The sequence below is a fragment of the Chrysochloris asiatica genome, unplaced genomic scaffold, assembly GCF_000296735.1.
Source record: "Chrysochloris asiatica unplaced genomic scaffold, ChrAsi1.0 scaffold00090, whole genome shotgun sequence".
NCBI lineage: Eukaryota > Metazoa > Chordata > Mammalia > Afrosoricida > Chrysochloridae > Chrysochloris > Chrysochloris asiatica.
Genome location: NW_006408608.1, coordinates 11780938 through 11801655, shown reverse-complemented (window position 1 = coordinate 11801655; position 20718 = coordinate 11780938). Strand labels below are relative to the sequence as shown.

The window sequence follows — 20718 nt, the reverse complement described above, 5'->3', positions numbered from 1 at the left end:
AGCCAGATTCCTTTCTGAGTAGTTTTCAAGTTGCCCATTTTATGTCTTTTTTTTTTTTCCCCCAGATTTGAAACTCGTCTCTAGATACTTAGTTTGACCACTTTAGGTTGTAAAATGTATTGGTTTTCATACCATCATTACTGTTAAAAAAAAGTTGTGGATCTGCCTAACGAACTGTGGACTTTTCCATTTGTCCCCCAATTGCTTTTTTAAAAAAAGTTGCTTAAAGATTGCCCATGAGTGTAAAATCTGCCTTTTCAAAAAGGGAGGAGTTAGTTTGTAATGTTCAGAAATAAAGTCCTTATTCAATAAAAGCTGAAGTCATTTTTTATGTGGTTTCTCTCTGACTTGGGAGGAGGAAAAGTGAAATGATAATGTTAACCTGCTTTTACGCTTTTATTTATTGGTTTTTAAAAATCTGATGAAGATGGTTACAAAACAAAATTGTTTGTATCTCTACATGAATCTTATAAAAGATTTTGCTTTTGCTACCCTTTTCTATTTAATAAAATTCACTCTTAATGATAGGCTCTTTAAACCCTACTTCATACTATATTGCACTTAAAAAATGTTTTCTAGTATAAAATGAAGCTATCACTTACAGATATCTTTGAATTTACCTTAAACTGTGTTTTCAGGTTTGTTGCTATATAGTCTTTGAAGCTCTTTTAAATGAAATATTTCCCTTCAGTATGAATAGAAACTAAATTTCTAACAATTTTTTTTTAATAATTCTGTGTAGCTTGTGTTTTTTGTCTTTGACCGTTCCACCAAATTTATTGGTAGTGTGCTAAGGAGGAAACAGGATAGAGTAGAATATTTTCCTAGAGTGGACCATCAGTCTTATTTGAAATTTGTACATAACATTTTACTTATTTATTTAAGGTTTTTGTTGTGTATTGAGTAAAAGTTTCCAGGGCAGATCATCAGTTTTACATTCAAATCATACACCTTGTTTCATTACAATGATTATAATCCCCTCCATGTACCGTTAGTTACCAGTGGTTTCTTTCAATTCTCTAAAGCTTTTTTTTTTTTTAAACACTCAGGAATATATAATAATTTATACCACCAAAGGGCACATTCTGCATGAACATAACATTTTAATTGAAAAACAACACAATTATACATTATGAGCAAAGCGCCAAATCTGCCTGAGATTTTGAAACTCATGAAATTTGGAACTTTAAAGAAATTGTATGCTTGGATTTGTCTGCTTCAGACCCTTTAGGTACTACTTTGTGCTAATGACGACACTAGTGTAAAGGTACCAGGAAGTTACAGTTATACAGTGATACAGACAACCGCAGTGCAGTGTTAACATGGGAATTCATCCAAGTGCAGAACAGCAACAGGAGGCAGGAAGTATGTCAGTCAAAGGAATTAGACCTTGAGGTGAGAGTGCTGTGGTTCTGTAAATTAATCACTGAATTGCAAACCACAAGGGCAGCAGTTTGAGCCCACCAGCTGCTCTTCAGGAGAAAGATGAGCGTACTGCTTCTGCAAAAATGCACAATCTTTGAATTCCTATAAAGGGTCACTATGAGTTTAAACCAGACTAGGAGGTACTTAACAGGCCTTAAGGGAGAAGATAGCAAAGCAAGCATGATAGAGTGATCAGAGAGCTGGGAGTGGTTTGATGTGGTCAGGATGCCAGCTGCTTGTGCAAATGAGGGTGAGAAACCAGGAGGGAGCAGAAGGGCAAAACCAGATCCTGACATGCTAAGGGGGGAGCGATTTTATCTGGAGTGTGGTGGGAAGCTGCTGAATGATTTTAAATAGGGAGATTGTGTTATTAAATCCATTTTTAGAAAGTCCACTCTAGCCAAAAGGATGAGAGGGAGGTAAATCCAGAGCCAAGTGCATCAACTGGAAAGTTGGTATCTTAACCAAATGAGAGAGGATGCTTTTCCAAACTCAGATCCAGAAAGAGGAGAGAGGCAGTAACTAGGATAGCTGCTTGATTCAGGGGTAGAGCCAACAAACGAGTTTGTGGGCAGACAAACTGTGTACAACCCACAGGTTGTTGACAGTTAATTGCTTGCATCATGCTTGAAAAGTAAAGTATTAAAAAACCATGAGAGGAATGAGAGGTTAAGGGGAAAGAGAGCTGTTTGGGGCTAAGAATAGGTTTTTGAGGCCCTTGGAAGGATAAGCTTAGAGGCTGTGGCCACACAGGGCTGCCTGATGGTGAGGAGCAAGTTGAGAACTAAAACCAAACCAAACCCGTTGCTGTAGAGTCGAATTCACATTCATAGTGACCCTGTAGGATAGAGGAAAACTGTCCTCTTAAGCTCTCCAAGGCTGTAAATCTTCATGAATATAGACTGTCGCTGCTTTCTCCTGTGGAGCAGCTGGTGGTGGGTTCAAACTGCCAACCCTTTGGTTCGTAGTCAACCACTTGACCACTGTGCCACCAGGGCTCCTCTTAGCCATTGACAAAAACTGCATTGTCGTTGGGCGTGGCTATCTTCCTTCCGACTATTGCCAGCTTGTTATAATTTGCCGTTAAAAGAGGAAGGATAATATTAGCCTTTAATGTGAAAAACAGCCTAACCATATTACTTAAATATCACATATTACTTAAAATATCACATCCTTGGAGGTGGTCTCATTGTAGCACCATCACCTCTCAGCTAGGATACTACAGAACTCTTCACTTCTGTTCTTGGTCCCTGTAATCCACTGTCCACAGAGCAACAGAAGTCACATCACATCAGTGGCCTCTAGTGGCTTCCTTGTTGTTGTTAAGTACCATCAAGTTGATTCTGACCCATAGCGACCCTGTGTAGAGTTTCTGAGGAGTGGCTGGTGAGCTTGAACAGCTGACCTTGTGGTTCAAACTGACTTTCCAGTCTAGCGCATTAACCCACAGCACCATACCAGGAATCCTGTTGTTGTTAAGTGCCATTGAGTCGATTCCAGCCCGTAGTGACCCTGTATAGGGTTTCTAAGGAGCAGCTGGTAAGTTTGAAATGCCGACCTTGCAGTTCAGATAGCTTTGCAGTCTGGCGCATTAACCTACAGCGCCACACCAGGACTCCGCAGGACTCCTAGTGCACTTAAAAATCCAGACTTCTGACCATCGCCTACAAGCCTTATGTGTATGGCCTCTCGCCTTCATCTTCCAGTCAGTCTTTTTTATTTGTCTCTCTTGTTTAAACCCACTCTAGTCAGACTTTTGCTCCCACCTTGCCACTGAAGCCACTATTATCAAGGTCACCAAAGATCTTCATGGTGACAAATCCAGTGGTGGTTTCTCAATCCCATCTTACTAAATCTACAGTGACATCTGACAGTTTCCTATGCTTTACTTGTAGAAGCACTTAGTTCTCCTGGCTCCCGTGACACCATGCTTTTCTGATTTTCCTCTTACCTCTCTGGCTGCTCCTTCGTGGTCTCCCATGATCCCAGACCTTGGACTGCTTCTCTATCAGTAATCGTTCCCCTAGGGGATCTCATACAGTTATGGGGTTTTACCTTCCATTTTGATACTGATGAACTCCTGTAGTAAGAAGTTACTGTGTACCGATAAGCCTTTTACCTACAACTCATTAAATCCTCCTAACGTCCCTCTTTTGTCAGGTATTATTGTTCCCGTTCTACATATAAGGATAGTGAGGCACAAAGAAATTAGTAACTTTCCCAGAAATGCACAACAATTAAGCATGGGAGCCAGATCTAGTCTGTATATGCGTCTGTCTGCAAATCATTGCCTAGCCTGGGCCTCTGTTCGAAGCACTAGACACAGACATACAACTGTTACCTGATACCCTACTTGGCATCTTATAGGCATCTCGTATTCAAAATGTCTAAACTTTGATTCTTAATTCTGCATCCCCTCCCACTTTGTTTTCCCTGACTTCTCCATCTTACTAAGTAACACCACGATCTAATTGCTCAAGCCAAAAATCTGAGTCCTCTTTAGTTTGCTCCTTTTTTCTCACGTCAGATCTTAAGTAGGTCCCTTTTCCTCTGCCTGCAAAACACGTCCCACTCTCCACTTTTGCTGCTGACACCTGATGTAGGCCACCCCTTACTTTTGAAATATTGCTGCCACCACCTATAATGGCACTCCTTGCCGCTTCAGCTCTTCTCCACAGTGAATGGTTTTTAAAATCTTACATTACTCCATATTGCTCCCTACCTCTAAACCCTCCAATGACTTCCCACAGAAACAAATCCATAGCATCGCTAACTCCTGTCTCTCAGCTGCACTCCCTACTGTTTTCCTTGCTTCTCCACTTCTTGCATGCAGGCTGCCTTGCTTTTCCTTAAACACGCCAGGCTTCTTTTCTTCTCAAGGCCTTTGCATTACACCACCACCACCACCAAAGAAAAACTAGTTTGTTTTGCTCAGGTTTCTGATTAAATAATATTTCTCCAGAGAGGTTTTTCCCTGCCCGTCTTACCTTAAAGTCTCTCTCCCATGCCTTTTTTTCTCCCCATTCACCTTTAAACCTATATTTCTTTCTCTTTCTTCATAGTAGGTCTTTCTACTAAAGTCATAGTGTCTCCTGTGTTCATTTGTTTACTGCATATCTCTCTTCCTTTCCAATGGGAACTTTGTCTTACTGACTACTGTACCCCAGCATCCAGCACTTAGTAGGAGGTAAAAAGTATTTGTGGAATGAATGAATGAAAAATGATTTAGTTCAGCTGTCTGGGCTGAAAACCTCTTTCCATCATTTGTTGGCTCTGTGATTTCTGGAAAGTCACTTCATTTCTTTTCTCCCTTTTTATATTGAGAATAACAATAGTACCATCTTTGTAGGGTTATTGGAAAGTTGAGATAATCCTTAAGCATTAAGCATAATTCCTGGCACCAGGTAAACTTTAAGAACAAAGGTAAGTGGGTGAGAGAGAGCATTCTAAAAGGAGGGACTGGTAAATGCTATGCCTTTATAAGTATGGGGTATACTTTGAACTAATCAAGACTTTTAATAAAGATAAAACAGCTGGATTAATACATTATTTTTCTTGTGCTTTCCATGATTATCTGAATTTTCACAGAAAACTTAATTTCATCATAAAATGAATAGAATAATAATAATAATAATAGTATCTGATTTTCTTTATCCACTTATTGTAGGAAAATTCAACACTTTGAGCTCTTCTGGAGACATACAAGTTGTCGTTGTTGCAAGTTCATGAGCAGCCTGTTTTGGGAGAAGGGAGTCAATGGAGGAAATGATGTTGATTTTTGGACTACTATTAGTGTGTCACTGTAGGATCAGCACTGGACTGCAACCCTCAGGTTGACAGTTCAAACCCCTCAACTACTCTTCAGAAACCCTACACAGAGTTGCTATGAGTCGGAACCAACTCTATGGCACTAAACAACAACAATGCAAATAGATGTTTGACTATAATCAAAATGCAATTAAATTTTCTAGGTATATTATTTTTGTTAGGTGCCAACAAGTTTGTTCTGACTCATAGTGACCACATGCACAAATGAAACACTGCCCAGCGCCATCCTCACAATCATTACTAAGCTGGAGCTCATTGTTGCTGCCACTGTGCCAGTCCATCTCATTAGAAGTCTTTCTTTTTTTCTCCACCCCTCCACTTTACCAAACATGATATCCTTCTCCAGGAACAAATCCCTCCTGATAATGTGTCCAAAGTATAAGAGATGAAGTCTCACTATCCTGGCTTCTAAGGAGCATTCTGGCTGTACTTCTTCCAACACAGATTGATTGTTCTAGCCATCCATGGTACATTTAATATTCTCCAACACCATAACTCAATGCAACAGTTCTCCAACTGTCTTCCTTCTTCATTGTGCAACTTTCACATGCATATGAGGTGATTGAAAATACCATGGCTTGGGTCAGGCACACCTTAGTCCTCAAGTGACATCTTTGCTCTTGAACACTTTAAAGAGGTCTTAGAGGTCTTAGAGGTCTTGTGCAGCAGATTTATCTAGTGTAGTATGTCATTTGATTTCTTGACTGCTGTTTCCATGAATGTGATAGTGGATCTGAGCAGAATGAAGCCTCTAACAAGTTCAACCTTTTCTCCGTTTATCATGATATTATTTACTGATGCAGTGGTAAGAATTTTTGGTTTCTTTACATTGAGGTGCAATCCATACTAAAGGCTTCTTCACTGTCAGCAAGCAAGGTTGTATCATCTGCATATTGCAAGTTGCTAATGAGTCTTCCTCCAATCTTGATGCTATGTTCTTCTGCGTATACTCAAGCTTCTTAAGTTACTTGCTCAGCATACAAATTGAATAAGTATGATGAAAGAATACAACCCTGGCACATACCTTTCCTGATTTTAAACCGTGCAATGTCCTCTTGTTCTGTTCAAACTGCCTCTTGGTGTACATACAGGTTCTTCATGAGCATAATTAAGTGTAATGGAATACACATTCTCTGCAATGTTGTCCACAGATTGTCATGATTCACACAGTCAAAAGCTTTTGCATGGTCAGTGAAGCACAGGCAGACATATTTCTGTTGTTCTCTGCTTTCAGCTAGATCATATCAGCAATAATATCCCTGTTCCACGTCCTCATCTGAATCCAACTTGAACCTCTTGCAGCTCCCTGTCAATGTACTGTTGTGGTCATTTAAAAAATATCTTTCACAAAATTTTACTTGCTTGTGGTATTAATAATATTATTCAATCATTTCCCATTCCATTGGGTCACCTCTCTTTGGAATGGGCACAAATATGGATCTCTTCCAATCAGTTGTCTTCCAGATTTCTTGGCCTAGATGAGTTAGTGCCTCCAGTGCTGCATTAGTTTGGTGAAGGATTTCAGTTTGTATTACGTAAATTTCCAGAGCCTTGTACTTTGCCAATGCCTTCAGTCTACCTTGGACTTATTCCATTCTTCTTTCAATACCATTAACTCTTGATCATATGCTGTCTCTTGAAATGGTTGCACATTTGGGGGGGGCGGGGTACAGTGACTCTATATTCCTTTCATCTACTGTTGACACTTTCTGTATCATTCAGAATTTAGCCCATAGAGTCTTTCAATATTGCAAATCAAGGCTTGAATTTTTTCTTCGGTTCTTTCAGCTTGAAAAATGCTGAATATGTTCTACTGTCTTGGTTTTCTAATTCCAGATATTTGAACATTTCATTTTAATATTTTGTCTTCTTGAGCTGCCCTTTAACGTTTTCTATTCAGCTATTTTACCTCCTCATTTCTTCCATTTGCTTTTAGCATCTCTACACTGGAGAGCAAGTTTCAGGGTCTCTTTTGACATCCATTTTGATATTTTCCTTTTTTCTTGCCGTCTTAATGATTTCTTGCTTTCTTCCTGTATGATGTTCTTGATATCATCCCACAACTATTCTGGTCTTTGGTCATTAGTGTCTAATGAATCAAATCTGTTCTTGAGATGATTTCTAAATTCAAATGGGATATAAATGTTCAAGGTCATATTTTGGCTCTTGTGGATTTGTTTTAATTTTCTTCATTTTCAGCCTGAATTTACATATGAATTGATGGGCTATTCGATAATCTTCCCCTTGCTTGGTTTTGACTGATGATAGGCAGTTTTTCCACCATCCCTTCTGACAGATATAGTCAGTTTGATTTCTTTGAATTCCATCTGATGAGGTTCATGTATATAGCTATCTTTTATGTTATTTTTAAAAAGTATTTGCAATGAGTAAGTCATTGGTCTTTCAAATTTTTATCATGTGATTTCCAGTATCATTTCTATTACCAAGGTCATTTTTTCCAAAGACTGACCCTTCTCTTTGCTTCCAAGCTGTGCATTCCAATCACCAGTAATTATTCATGTATCTTGATTGCATATATGATCAGTTTTAGACAGAAGAAGTGATGGAATTCTTTAATTTCATCATCACTGGTTCTAGAGCTTGGTGTGTAAATTTGACTTATACTGTTATTAGCTGGTCTTCTTTATAGGTATGTGGGTGTTTTCCTATCACAGACTACATTATACTTCAAGGTAGATCTTGAAATGTTCTTTTTTGATGATGAATGTGAACCCATCCCTCCTAAATGTGTCGTTCCTGGCATAGTAAATCATATGATTGTCAGATTCAAAATGGCCAATACCAGTCCATTTCATGTCACTAATGCTTAGGATATTGATCTTTATGCATTCCATTTGATTCTTCACAGCTTTCAACCTTCATAGACTCATACTTCATATATTCTATGTTCCAATTATTAATGGATGTTTACAGCTGTTTCTACTCAATTTGAGTTGTGCCTCGTCAGCAAATTAAAGGTCTCAAAAGCTTTAATCCATTTGTCACCACAGTCACCTCTACTTTGAGGAAGCAGCATTCCCTGGTTGTATTTGAGTGCCTTCCAACCTAGGGACTCATCTTTTGGCACTATATCTGACAATTTGTTGTTAAGTACTATCAAGTCAGTCCCAACCCATGGAGACCCTGTTTAGGGTTTCCGAGGAGCAGCTGGTGAGCTTGAACCATGACCTTGCAGTTCAAATCCCGCAGTGCATCATGCCAGGACTCCTGTCTGACAGTATTCTAGTGCTATTCATTATATTTCAACATTCAATATTTTGGTGCTATCTGACAGTATTCTGCTGCTATTCATAAGGTTTTCAGTGGCTAAACAGTCAGAAAGAAATAGTCAATGTGCAAACATTTCAAGAGGTAGCATATGATCAAGATACTGAAGGAAGAAGTCCAAGGTACACTGAAGGCATTGACAAACAAAACGGTACTGGGAATTGATGGAATACAAATTGAAATCCTTCAAGAAACTGATGCAGCACTGGAGGTTCTCACTCATCTATGCCAGGAAGACAACTACCTAGTCCAACTGACTGCAAGAGATCCATATTTGTGCCCATTCCAGAGGCTCAAGCCGAATTCAGACAAGGATATGGAACAAGGGATATAATTGCTGACATCAGATGGATCCCCAAAAGATGTTACCTGTGCTTTATTGACTGTGCAGAGGCTTTCAGTTGTGTGGATCATGACAAGCTATGGATAACATTGGGAAGATTGAGTGTTTTGGAATACTTAATTGTGCTCTTGAGGAACCTGTACATAGATCAAGAGGCAGTTGTTCAAACAGAACAGCAGAACACGAATGGTTTTAAAATTAGGAAAGGTTTGTGCCAGGGTTATATTCTTTCACCATACTTATTCAGTCTGTATGCTGAACACATAATCTAAGAAGCTGGATTATATGAAAAAAAAAAATGTGACATCAGGATTAGAGGAAGACTCATTGACAACCTGCGATATGCAGACGATACAACCTTGCTTGCTGAAAGTGAAGAGGACTTAAAATACTGACTAATGAGGGAACTCTGGTTGCGTAGTGTTTACAAATCGGACTGCAAGCCGCAAGTTCAGCAGTTCGAAACTACCAGCTGCTCCGCTGGAGAAAGATGAGGCGTTCTGCTCCCGTAAAGATTAACAGCCTCGGAAACCCTGTGCAGGGTCGCTATGAGTCGGAATGACTCCACGGCACATAAAAACAACAACAATGAAGATCAAAGACCACAGCCTTTGGTATGGGTTGCACTTCAGTGTAAAGAAAACGAAAATCTTAACCACTGGACCAATAAACAGTATCTATATAAATAGAGGGAGTCCTGGTGTGGCGCTATGGGCTAATGCATCAGACTGCAAAGTTGTTTGAACTACAAGGTCGGTGGTTCAAACACACCAGCTGCTCCTTGGAAACCCTATACAGGGCCGCTATGGTTCAAAATCAACTCGACGGCACTTAACAACAATAACAACATATAAATAGAGAAAAGATTGAAGTTGTCAAAGACTTCATTTCGCTCAGATCGACAATCAGCAATCTTGGAAGTAGATCTCAAGAATTCAAACAATGTATTGCATTAGGCAAATATGCTGAGCAGATGTCAGTTTGAGGACTAAGGTGCACCTGATCCAAGGCCAGGGTATTTTCACTGACCTCATATGCATGTGAAAGTTGAACAGTGACTAAGGAAAACCATAGAAGAATTGATGCATTTGAGACTATTAAAAGTACCATGGACTGCCAGTAGAATAAAACAGATCAGTGTTGGAAGAAGTACAGCCAGAACGCTCCTTGGAAGCCAGTATGGCCAGACTTGGTCTCTCATACTTCGGACTTTGCCTCTCATACTCCAGTCCCTGGAGAAGGATATCATGTTTGTTAAACTGGAGGGTTGGAAAATAAGAGGAAGACCCCCAACAAGATGGATTGGCACAGTGGCAGCAGCAGTGGGCTCAGGCAGAGCAGTGATTGTGAGACTGGTACATGACCAAGCAGTGTTTTGTTCTGTTGTACATAGGCTTGCTATGGGTCGGTACCAAGTTGATAGCACCTAACAACAACATCAACAACAAAACATTCAGCAGTTGTCCATTTCTTCCTTCTTGTCTGGAAGCTCAGCGGAAACTTGCCCATCATTTGTGTACTCTACTAGTATTTAAAATGCCTGCAACGGTGCATAGCTTCCAGCATCACAGCGATACACAAGCCACCATAGTACAACAAATAGACAGACCGAGCCATGGTTCTAGGTGTTTAGGGTTGTGAAAAGTCTTTCTGTCAATTTTACTGCCACTAAAAGGAGTCCTGATGTGGCGCTGTAGGATAAGCACTGGACTGCTAACCAAAATGTTGGCGTTTCAATACCAGTTGCTACTTGGAAAACCTATATGGGCTCTTTCATTAGTCGGTACTGACTTGATGGCACTTAACAACAACAAAGAACACCAAAACCTTTGTGATTTTATTTTTGTTGGTAGTTTGACCACCCTGTATCTATATACCTATTGTTAAGGAAATCCTTAAGATAAAATAGGACATTTTCTCCCACGTCTAGGTAAACCAATAGTCATTTTCTTTTTGCTATAATTATCTCATACAATGTACAGGAAGCCTCCAGCTTAACCATGGGGTTCCATTCCGACAACGTCATTGGAAGTCAGTGCTGACATAAGTCTAATGCCTCTTTTTTTGTTTTGTTTTTTTCATTATTGCCTACTGTATAGCAGTTTTTTTAAAATAGCAAATCATAATATTGAACATCTGAGAATCAGAGTGTCAGCAAATTTCATGCTGCAATGTTATTTGCAGTTTATACTACTAGATGTACAAACAAGAAAGTAGTCATAAGTGTAGCTCATCATAACTAGTATATGACATATCCAGGACTGTCTTTAAGCTTTGTAGAAAAATAGCCTTTTCCTCCAACTTTGTATTTTAAAACAGTTTAAACTTACAAAGTAGCTGAAAAAGAAATAGTGTAGTGAATCTTTGTATGTTGTGGTTATGTGTTGTGGAGTCAGTTCCAATTGATAGCATCCCTGTACAGGGTTTCTGAGGAGTGACTAGCAGGTTTGAACTGCCAACCTTGCAGTTAGCAGTCTAGTGCTTATCCTACAGTGCTACACCAGGATTTCCGAATCATTTGAAAGTTAAATGCAAACATGATTGTGTACTCCTAAGTACTAATGTCTGTACCTCCTAAGATATAGGATATTAATATCATTATCCTATCCAAAAAAATTAGTACTAATTCAATATTATGTACTACACAGTTTTCAGGTTTCCCTAATTGCCTCAAAAATAAGAATATCAGAGCCATGTGTGTGTGTGTGTTAATCCAATCAAACTGTGTGTGTGTATACATATACACATATACATATGTATTGTATTTGGTTTTGCTGTTCTCTTTCATCATTCATGACACCGACTCGATGGCACATAACAACAGCAACAACAACAGGCCACATTTTGTGTTTGTCTGATTGTTTACTGAAGGTTAGATTTAGGTCAAGTGGATTTTTTTTTGACAAGAATACTGCAAAGATGACATGCTTCCCACTGTATCACTTAAATAGATACAAAACATCCATTGTCCTATTATTAATAATCTTAAGGTGAATGTGATGTTTCTCAGATTTTACCATTGTAAAGATACCATTTCCCCTTCTTATTAATTGGTAATTTAATGGGGGTATCCACGTGGAGATTGTATGAATATTCTGTTTCACATTCATCTTTCAGTTGTTTTAACACTTGGTAATCCTTGCCTCATTCCATTACAGCACTGAGGGTTACAATATGGTGATTAATACTCAATAAATTATATTCTAATTTATTGAGCCTTTGTCCGTTTAAAGTAATCCCATCTGCCTTTGAACACTTCCTTGGTTTCTGGCACTAAGTATTCCAAGCTCACCTTATACTACCCTTGCTCCAAACCCGAAATCAGACATTTTCCCGAAGAGTCCTGGTTCCTTCTAATGGGGAATAGCACACAGAAACCACAGTCTGGGAAGTAGATATGCTTAAAAAATAAAACTTCTTAGACATTACATGCTATTTTAATAGTGTTTGCCTTGTAAAAGAACTTTCATATGTGTTTTGTTTTTATATTCAACTCTATCTTTTGTTTGTGTGTGTGTGTGTGAACTGAGTGATAGTTTACATGGGAGAACATCGACTTTACACCATCGTTTCATTGCAATGATTACAGTCTCTTCCGTGCACCATCATTCAACAGTATTTGCTTCCATTCCCTCTCTGTGGTGTTTTGTTTTGTTTTTTGGGGGGATGTACACAAAAACTCTCAGGACTATATAATAATTTAAACAACCAAAGGGCACATTCTGCAAGCCTGCCTCCTAGCTGCCAGCACACAGCTTTTATCTTTCCATGAATCTAGAGACCTCAGCTGCTCCCTCATCTCTGCCTCCATCCTGGTGTCTCTGTTTCTCTAGATAGGGTCCCACACTGCTTGTGTTCTTCTCCCTTGAAGTCCTAGGGTCCTTTGTATCTGGACTGTAAGTTTAACTACTCCCCCATTTTTGTTCCAAAACTACTACCTTTACAGTCATATGTCCTTAAATGGTTCATCATTTGATCTTTCCATTAGTCCTGTGAGGTTAGCAAATGAAATATTTAAATAAAATCTTCATTCTAAAGATGACAAAAATTGAGGTTTAGAGCAAATTTAACTTTCCCAGGGTTATAAAGCTGGGAAGAGCAGTTGCCAAGACCAAAATCCATCTTTTACCTACTAGTTTTGTTGTTGTTTTATCTTTGTCACAGCACATAACTCTCCTAAAAAGTGTTTATAGAGATTCAATAAAGCAGTGTCACTTTTGTATTTGCTCATGGTCACTGCCAGCTCCTCTACAAAGATAAAGCTTCCTTTGTGCGCTTAAGGGACCAAAGCCTTAGAGAGTATTTGCATCCTTCCCAGCAATGCCTTCAGGAGCTCCTTTTGTGATAGAGTTTGCTCCAGAGGCTTTCAGTGGTGCTTGTTAATGCATGGAATGTTTGAGTTGTGATTTGGAGAGCTCTGCTAGAAAATAGAATACATGGTCATACCTCAACCCTCTGTCTCATGACAGCCTGTATTTGGGTCACTCCTGAGGAACCAAAGAAAGCAGGAAACGCAGGCAATATCTTTTAAAATGCTAATAAGCATATGCTGTGGTTTTGGATTTCATTTTGTGAAGATCTTTTCTTATTCCTACTTGTTTTGTTTTCATTAAAATTCACCTAAAGATGCTTCTATCAGAACATGTTGAGGTTTGCCCTAAGAGAAAGCATAGAACAGTAAATCTGGCTCATCAACTTTTTACATACGTTATCACATCAAATACATTAAGAAATTATCCCAATATATTAAGATGTATTCATCTCTACATTATTTTAAGTTATAGATATTAAGTTTTTTTTCTCTCCTTTGTAAATTACACGTATTTAAATAGAAATGAAAATACAGCTAAATTGGAAACATATTTAGACCATTCAATCTGGAAAATGTCTCAAATCTTTTTCTTTTTAAAGATGTATCTGAGCTTTGGACAGTTTTAAAATTATTCTTTCATTTCCCCTCTATTTTAAGAAAGTTCTTTAGTTTTCTATTTACTTACTTTTTTTCTTACTCAACTTCTCATAATTGAGTACATGGCAGTGAAATATCTTGAATTCCATGAACTTAGATTAGTGTTTTTCCAATTTGCTTTTATTATCAACCCTGGGAGCCCATTCAGACATTTTTTCCTAATCTTACCCCACCATAAAAATCTAATACCACAGATATACTATATATTTATTTATTTACCATATGTTTATCAGTATTCCAAGAACCGTTTTTGTCCTTTTGTGGATGATGTTTTAAAATAAGATATCTTTCTTGAATAATGTAATGCTACAGGACTCCTGGTGTGACACTGTGGGTTAATGCACTTGACTGCAAGGGTGGTTTGAACCTCAAGGTTAGCAGTTCAAGCTCACCAGCCGCTCCTTGGAAACCCTGTATAGGGTTATTATAGGTCGGAACCAACTCAACGGCACCTAACAACAACAACAACATAGGGGATAAAATAGACCGACCCCATCTTCAAATATATGTATATATATTTGAAGTGCCTTAAGTGAGTACCGACTCATAGTGACCCTGTATAGGGTTTCTGAGGAGCGCCATCCTTGTGGTTCAAACTGACTTTGCAGTCCAGCGCATTAACCCACAGCACCACACCAGGACTCTATATATAATAGAGACTCTTTACTAAGTCTTAAACAGGAGTAAGCAAAAACAAAAAATATACATATATCACCTAGATGAGGGAAATCCTAGATATCCTAAGTTTCCAAAGTTCCACCTCCACATGGTTGCCTTTTATAGGGCACAGGGAACAAAGGAATCTTATTCCACAACCGCACTTGAAGGCAACGTTGTGTCCTATTCTCTCATCCGCATACTGGTCTTACAGAAAGCAAGGAAAAGACTACTGCAGTTTGGAAAGTTTACAGTCTCTGAGGCTCTCAGGGTGTGACATCACAGCCAGAGACCATTAAAGGGTATGTCCAGGAATGCTCCTACCAGGATTGGTTGGGGAAGTGACCCCAAACCCACTTTTAAATATACTCTGCTTCTAATTCAGGCAGTTCAGCTGTCAGGTATATATGAGGTTTTCAAGAAAAATTGGCATAGGAACCCTTAATCCTAGGCACAAGGAAGTAAGCTCTGTTTGGCTGTAATTATTCACAGGCAGAAAAAAAACTTTAGATTTTATCCTCAACAGTAATAGAAACATAGAATTAAAAGATAATTGGGGGCAGGGGAAGATAATGGAATTTTTCCATGAACTTTTTGAAGCTTCCTCATAGTATGGTGAGTTTTCAGTTACCTGAAAGCTAAACTCATCTCATAGCTGCAAAACTAAGAATTTTCACCCATTAGGAGCTCTAATATGCAAACTTCTAATTATTCTCATCTAAGCCGTTAGATAATTGGGACTGTTGGTGATACTGGTGACCTTGATCTTTGCCAGTATTGTTTTTCTCTTAAAATACCTTGATATGTAAGCTATTGCTTATGTATGCTGTAACATTTAAGGGACACGGACATGTTTGTGGTGTTTTTTTCCTCAAAATTCCCCTTTCTGCTACCCCAGCTCCCAATAAAGAACACTTGAATCTTTGAGGAAATAAAAAGAGAGAAACTGCTGTTAAATTTTTTTAGCATTTTCTCACTGGACAGTTTTATGTGCTTTGTGGGTTTCCCTGGAGCATTTCTCTCTTTCTATCCTTTGATTACAGTTTTGCAACTCTGTCTTTCCTCTCAGCCCCACGCTCTCTTTACTTCTTCCAATGTTCTTCTCATTTCTGTCTTTCTCGCCCTCTTATTTCCTGTCTCTCCTACATGTTATCTCCTTTCTCTTCCTTCAGGATTATGAGAGTAAATTGCAGGCCTTGCAGAAGCAGGTTGAGACGAGATCCCTAGCTGCAGAAACAACTGAAGAGGAAGAAGAGGAGGAAGAAGGTGACATTTTCCTGTGTATTCCTTTTAGATCTGTATGATTATCTTAGTTCTTTGTGATCAGGCCTGGGTTTATTGGTACTTTATTGAGCCAGTATAAAGATTATTTAAAAGATACTCAATGCTGAGAATGTAGACTCTGTTCTGTGAGGTGACACTGAAGTTGATGATACTCTTACCTTCACAAGCCTCATCCTTTTAAGCACTATTAGAAATCTTTTGGGCTATTCCTTTATACTGCACATATTACCATGCATGTGAAATTCAGAGTTTAATCTTTGTTAAGATAATCTGTTTTATTTTCTGAGTTTGGTTTTATGTCAGGAGTTTCCCAACTAAGACTTTGGGCTACTTCAGTGTACTTTCTAGCAGATTTCTAATCATAATTGTTTAGTCACGCCTGCATGCCTTAAGTTTCCCAGACTTTATTAGCTGATTTAGGGTTTTCATTGTTATTTACTGTCATATAATATAGAATTGAACATTCATCCTACTTCCACTTAGACTCTCTGACATTCAAAGGCTTCACAATAATTTAAAATAAAAATATTTATTATTAAATATCTTAAGTGAAATATGACCCTTTCCTTTAGTCTCTTTATCCCTTTTACTAGAAAGAAAAAAAAATATGAAGTCATTCAGCATACCAGGGGTGTTTTCTTTATTGCAGGCCACATATTAGAAATAAAATGTTCTAAATGAAAGTAAAATTTATTTCTTTAATGTACTGTTTTTAAATGAATTTTTCATTTTTTAAGGTATTTTTCTTAAGTTTTCATGCATACTAAATTTTTTTCATAATGTCAAAAGAATTTAGTATGCTCTAAAAAAATAATAAAAACTGCTGCATGGGGTAAAACTGGAAAATACTTTAACTTGATTAGGCAGAGAAGGTAAAGGAATGATGTATTTCCTATGTAATTAGGAAGTCACCATTAAATGTACTTCTTTTGCTCTTTCAGTTCCTTGGACACAGCATGAATTTGAGTTGGCTCAATGGGCCTTCCGGAAATGGAAGTCTCACCAGTTTACTTCATTAAGGGACTTACTCTGGGGTAATGCCGTTTACCTGAAGGAGGCCAATGCCATCAGTGTGGAATTGAAGAAAAAGGTATGAAGGCTAGTGAAAATACAGACAATGTAGAAGTGAAGCTGAGCCGGATGTGTGTTCATGGCAGACAAGCTTCTCCCTTGGGTGAACTCAGCTTCATTATTCTGTGAAACAGGTTCATTACACCTACTCCTCACTGACTCTCTCATTAGCCAACATTTCACAGTTATGACAACTTTGAAAAAATTCTCAGGCTGTACCTACAATGGTCTTAGCCCCATGCAGGGCAATGGCTAGGCCCAGGGTGCCCTTCACAAGCCACACCAAATGGTACACTGGAGGCCCTAGTGACAAGCAGGCACACAGGTGACAGTGGCTAATAGACTTGGGGACAGTTTCTTCTCCCATTCATTCACCCATAATGTCTCAGTCTCACCAAGGAGTGTGCAAGGTGACAGCAGGACTGTATGTGCTTGTACACTGGCTAGGGAAGCTACGTTTATCTCAAGGTGCTGGGAAGGCTGGAATGGGTGGAGAGGGAAAGGGGCCACACGGGGTTGTGGGAAAATGGACAGATGGGAAACAAACAGGCTCCCCAACCAAGGTGGGCACTGGGATGCAGTGGGTAGTGACAATGCATGACCACCATAACCCCCAAGCCCTGTTGCCTCCATTGTTGTCGGACAGCCCAATGAGTGGTGAGCAATGAAAGTGGGGGACACCAGTGCTAAAATGCATAGCCCCCTATTCCTGAATAACACCAATTTTGTATAACAACCTGGTGTTTTAAAACCTAACAATGTCAATAAGTAAAGTGTGGGTGTATATGCCGTTATTTGACATACAAGGGTAAGTCAAAAAGTACTGCTACTAAGAATCCAGTTCATATAAACACCAGTTTATTCCAGATAAAACATGTTAAGCTCCGCGGGAGAAAGATGAGGCTTTCTGCTTCCATAAAGATTTACAGCCTCGGAAACCCTGTACAGGGTCGCTATGGGTCGGAACCGCCTCGATGGCATTTAACAACAACAACAAGCATGTCTGTGCAATTAGTAGATGACTGCAAACACGTTCTCTCAGTAATACACTTGTCCAAGTCACATTAGAGTGCCATGTAAAAAAACAATTTTGAAGTCAGGGCTAATGACAAATTTTTAGCAGAACTCAAGTGGACATCTTCCTGAATCATTGAAATTTGCAACAAGTTCTCATGGCAGTGCTGCCCCACATTAAAGTTTTTTAGATGGAGCAAGCATTTTAAGGAAGGTTGGGAAGATAACAAAACTGAGCCAAAAGGGTGAAGATTCTCAACTTTGATGGATGAAGAAACTGCCCCTAAAGTCCAGAAACTGATGGAAGAAGACCCTAGAATTACCATTGATACAATCACTACTGAAGTTGGGATCCAACATGTTTTGGCATTTTCAGTTTTAAGTGAACATCTTGGCCTCAGCAAGCTTTCAGCTTGATGGGTGCCAAATATATTAAGATCAGCTAACTCAAATTGCTGATTTTTAAATCAGTCTTTTAATCAAGATCAAAGGTAATGAAGATAATTTTATAGAGTGACTCATAGCAATGACTCTTGGATCTACACAGTCACTTCCCGTGGGGATCTGCTGAGCCAGTTAAATTCAAAGCAGAGAGGTCAGCTTAGAAGGTTATGGCAGCTGTTATGGGGGGCTTTCCAAAGGGGGTAATCTTGATAGATTTTCTCCAAGGACACAGGATGATCATGAGGCTTGTTAGGAAAAAATTTTGAGAAAATAAAAAACCACATTGGTGAGAAAATGGGAAAGTTGTAGGGTGAGAAAACAGGAAAATTATACCAAGGAAATTTTTTCTATCATGACAATGCATCCGATCATTCTTGAGGATAGCAAGGGCTGTCTTAGGAAAATTTTTTTGGGAAACCTTACTCCATCCACCTTACAGCCCTGATGTTGCCCCTCTAGACTTCTTTTTGTTTCCCAAACTCCAAGAACATTTAAAAAGGAACACAATCAAGGATGCCAAAACTGCCATTTTGATGTGGTATAAATTGAAGGTTGCAGAATTCTTTGGGAGAAATGTTTGTTGTTATGGATAAGTGCCATGGAGTAAATTCCAACTCATAGTGACCCTGTATAGGGTTTCTGAGGAGCAACTGCTAAGTTGGAACTGCCTACCTTGGGTTCAGACTGAATTTGTTGTCAAGTGCTTCTTCTGGACCTGCACACCAAGAAAATGGGTAGTGCCGTTTACCTGAAGGAGGCCAATGGAAACACTGGTTTCAGAAGTGTTTAGACCTAGATGAGGATGTGTCGAAAAACAATAGTTTTACATTTTGATATTTTTGTTTAATAAAGGTTTCTATGATTTTGTAACAGAACAAGAGTATAGTGAATAGTTTAGAATCAGGGAAAGTGTACACTAGTGGTGCATTCTTTCATTATACTTAGTCTGTACACTGAGCAAATAATATGAGAAACTGGATTATATAAAGAAAAACATGGCATCAGGATTGAAGGAAGACTCATTAACAACATGTGATATGCAGATGATAACAGCCTTGCTAAAAGCAAAGCAGACTTAAAATACTTACTGACAAAGATCAAACACCATAATCTTCAGTATAGCTTGCCCCTCAATGTAACGAAAACAAAAATCCTCACCACTAGACCAGTAAATAACATAATGATAAATGAAGAAAAGATTGATGCTATCAGAGACTTCGTTTTGCTTGGATTCAGAATCAACAGTTACGGAAACAGTAGTCAAGAAATCAAATGACATGTTGCACTAGGTAAATCTGCTTCACAAGACCTCTTTAAAGTGTTTGAGGACTAAGGTACCATGATATTTTTATTTGCTTCATATGCATGTGAAAGTTGGACGCTGAATAAGGAAAACTGTAGAAGAATTGATGCATTTGAGTTATAGTGTTGGAGATGAATATTGAAAGTATCATGGACTGCCAAAGAACAAACAAATCTGTTTGTGGAAAAAGTACAGCCAGAATGTTCCTTAGAAGCCAGGATGACAAAACTTCGTCTCTCATACTTCAAACATATTATCAAGAAAGACCAGTCCCTGGGAAAGGACATTACACTTGGCAAAGTGGAGGAATCAGCAAAAAAGAGGAAGACCCCAAATGAGATGGATTGACATCATGGCAGAAGAAATGGGCTCAAGCCTAATAACAGTTGTGAGAATGGCGCAGAATCAGGCAGTGTTTTGTTCTGTTGTGCACAGGGCAGCTATGAGTCAGAACCAACTGGAAGGCACCTAAAAGAGCAACATGATTTTATAGCAATACTATGTGACTTACCCTTGTACATAGCCTTTTCCCTCATCTACAAATATGAGTTTGATAAGCAATAAAAAGATGTGCCTGCTGTTGTTGTGTGCCATTGTTAAGTGCCATCAAATCGATTCTGACTCACAGTGACCCTGTATAGGGTTTCCAAGGAGCAGTTGGTGGGTTTGAACTGCTGACCTTGTACCATTGAGTGAATTCCAAAATCATAGCAACACTGTAGGACAGAGTAAAAATCTCCCATAGGGTTTCCTAGGCTGTAGTCTTTATGGAAACAGATTCTCAGACCTTTTGAGAGCCAGTTTTGCAGTTGAGCCCCTACCAATTATGCCACCAGGGCTCCAAAGGATCGTGTGCAGACTTGCTAAAAGGCAATTCATGTTATCTTTTTTGTATAATTATTAAAGTTTCACAAAAGTTGTAGATTCATTCTTTTGGAACAGTCTCTTGAATACTGAAAGCACAACTGGAGGCAAAACTGTATAGAAAGTAGGAGCACCGCAAATTCTCGATCTCCTCTAGGGCTTAATACGCTAGTTCTGTAAAATGAGGGTAAGCTGTCTTAATACCCTAGTTCTGTAAAATGAGGGTAA

At 38.8% G+C, this 20718-nt stretch overlaps 1 protein-coding gene across 1 annotated transcript in view; it reads left to right on the top strand.

Annotated features, from left to right (window-relative positions):
* KIF1B (kinesin family member 1B) overlaps nt 1-20718 on the top strand; it is a 196135-nt gene that overhangs the window by 125190 nt on the left and 50227 nt on the right. Inside the window, exons 21-22 of the mRNA XM_006866398.1 lie at nt 15683-15776; nt 16736-16884. Coding sequence (XP_006866460.1) covers nt 15683-15776; nt 16736-16884 — 243 coding nt within the window. The remainder of the gene's footprint in view (nt 1-15682; nt 15777-16735; nt 16885-20718) is intronic.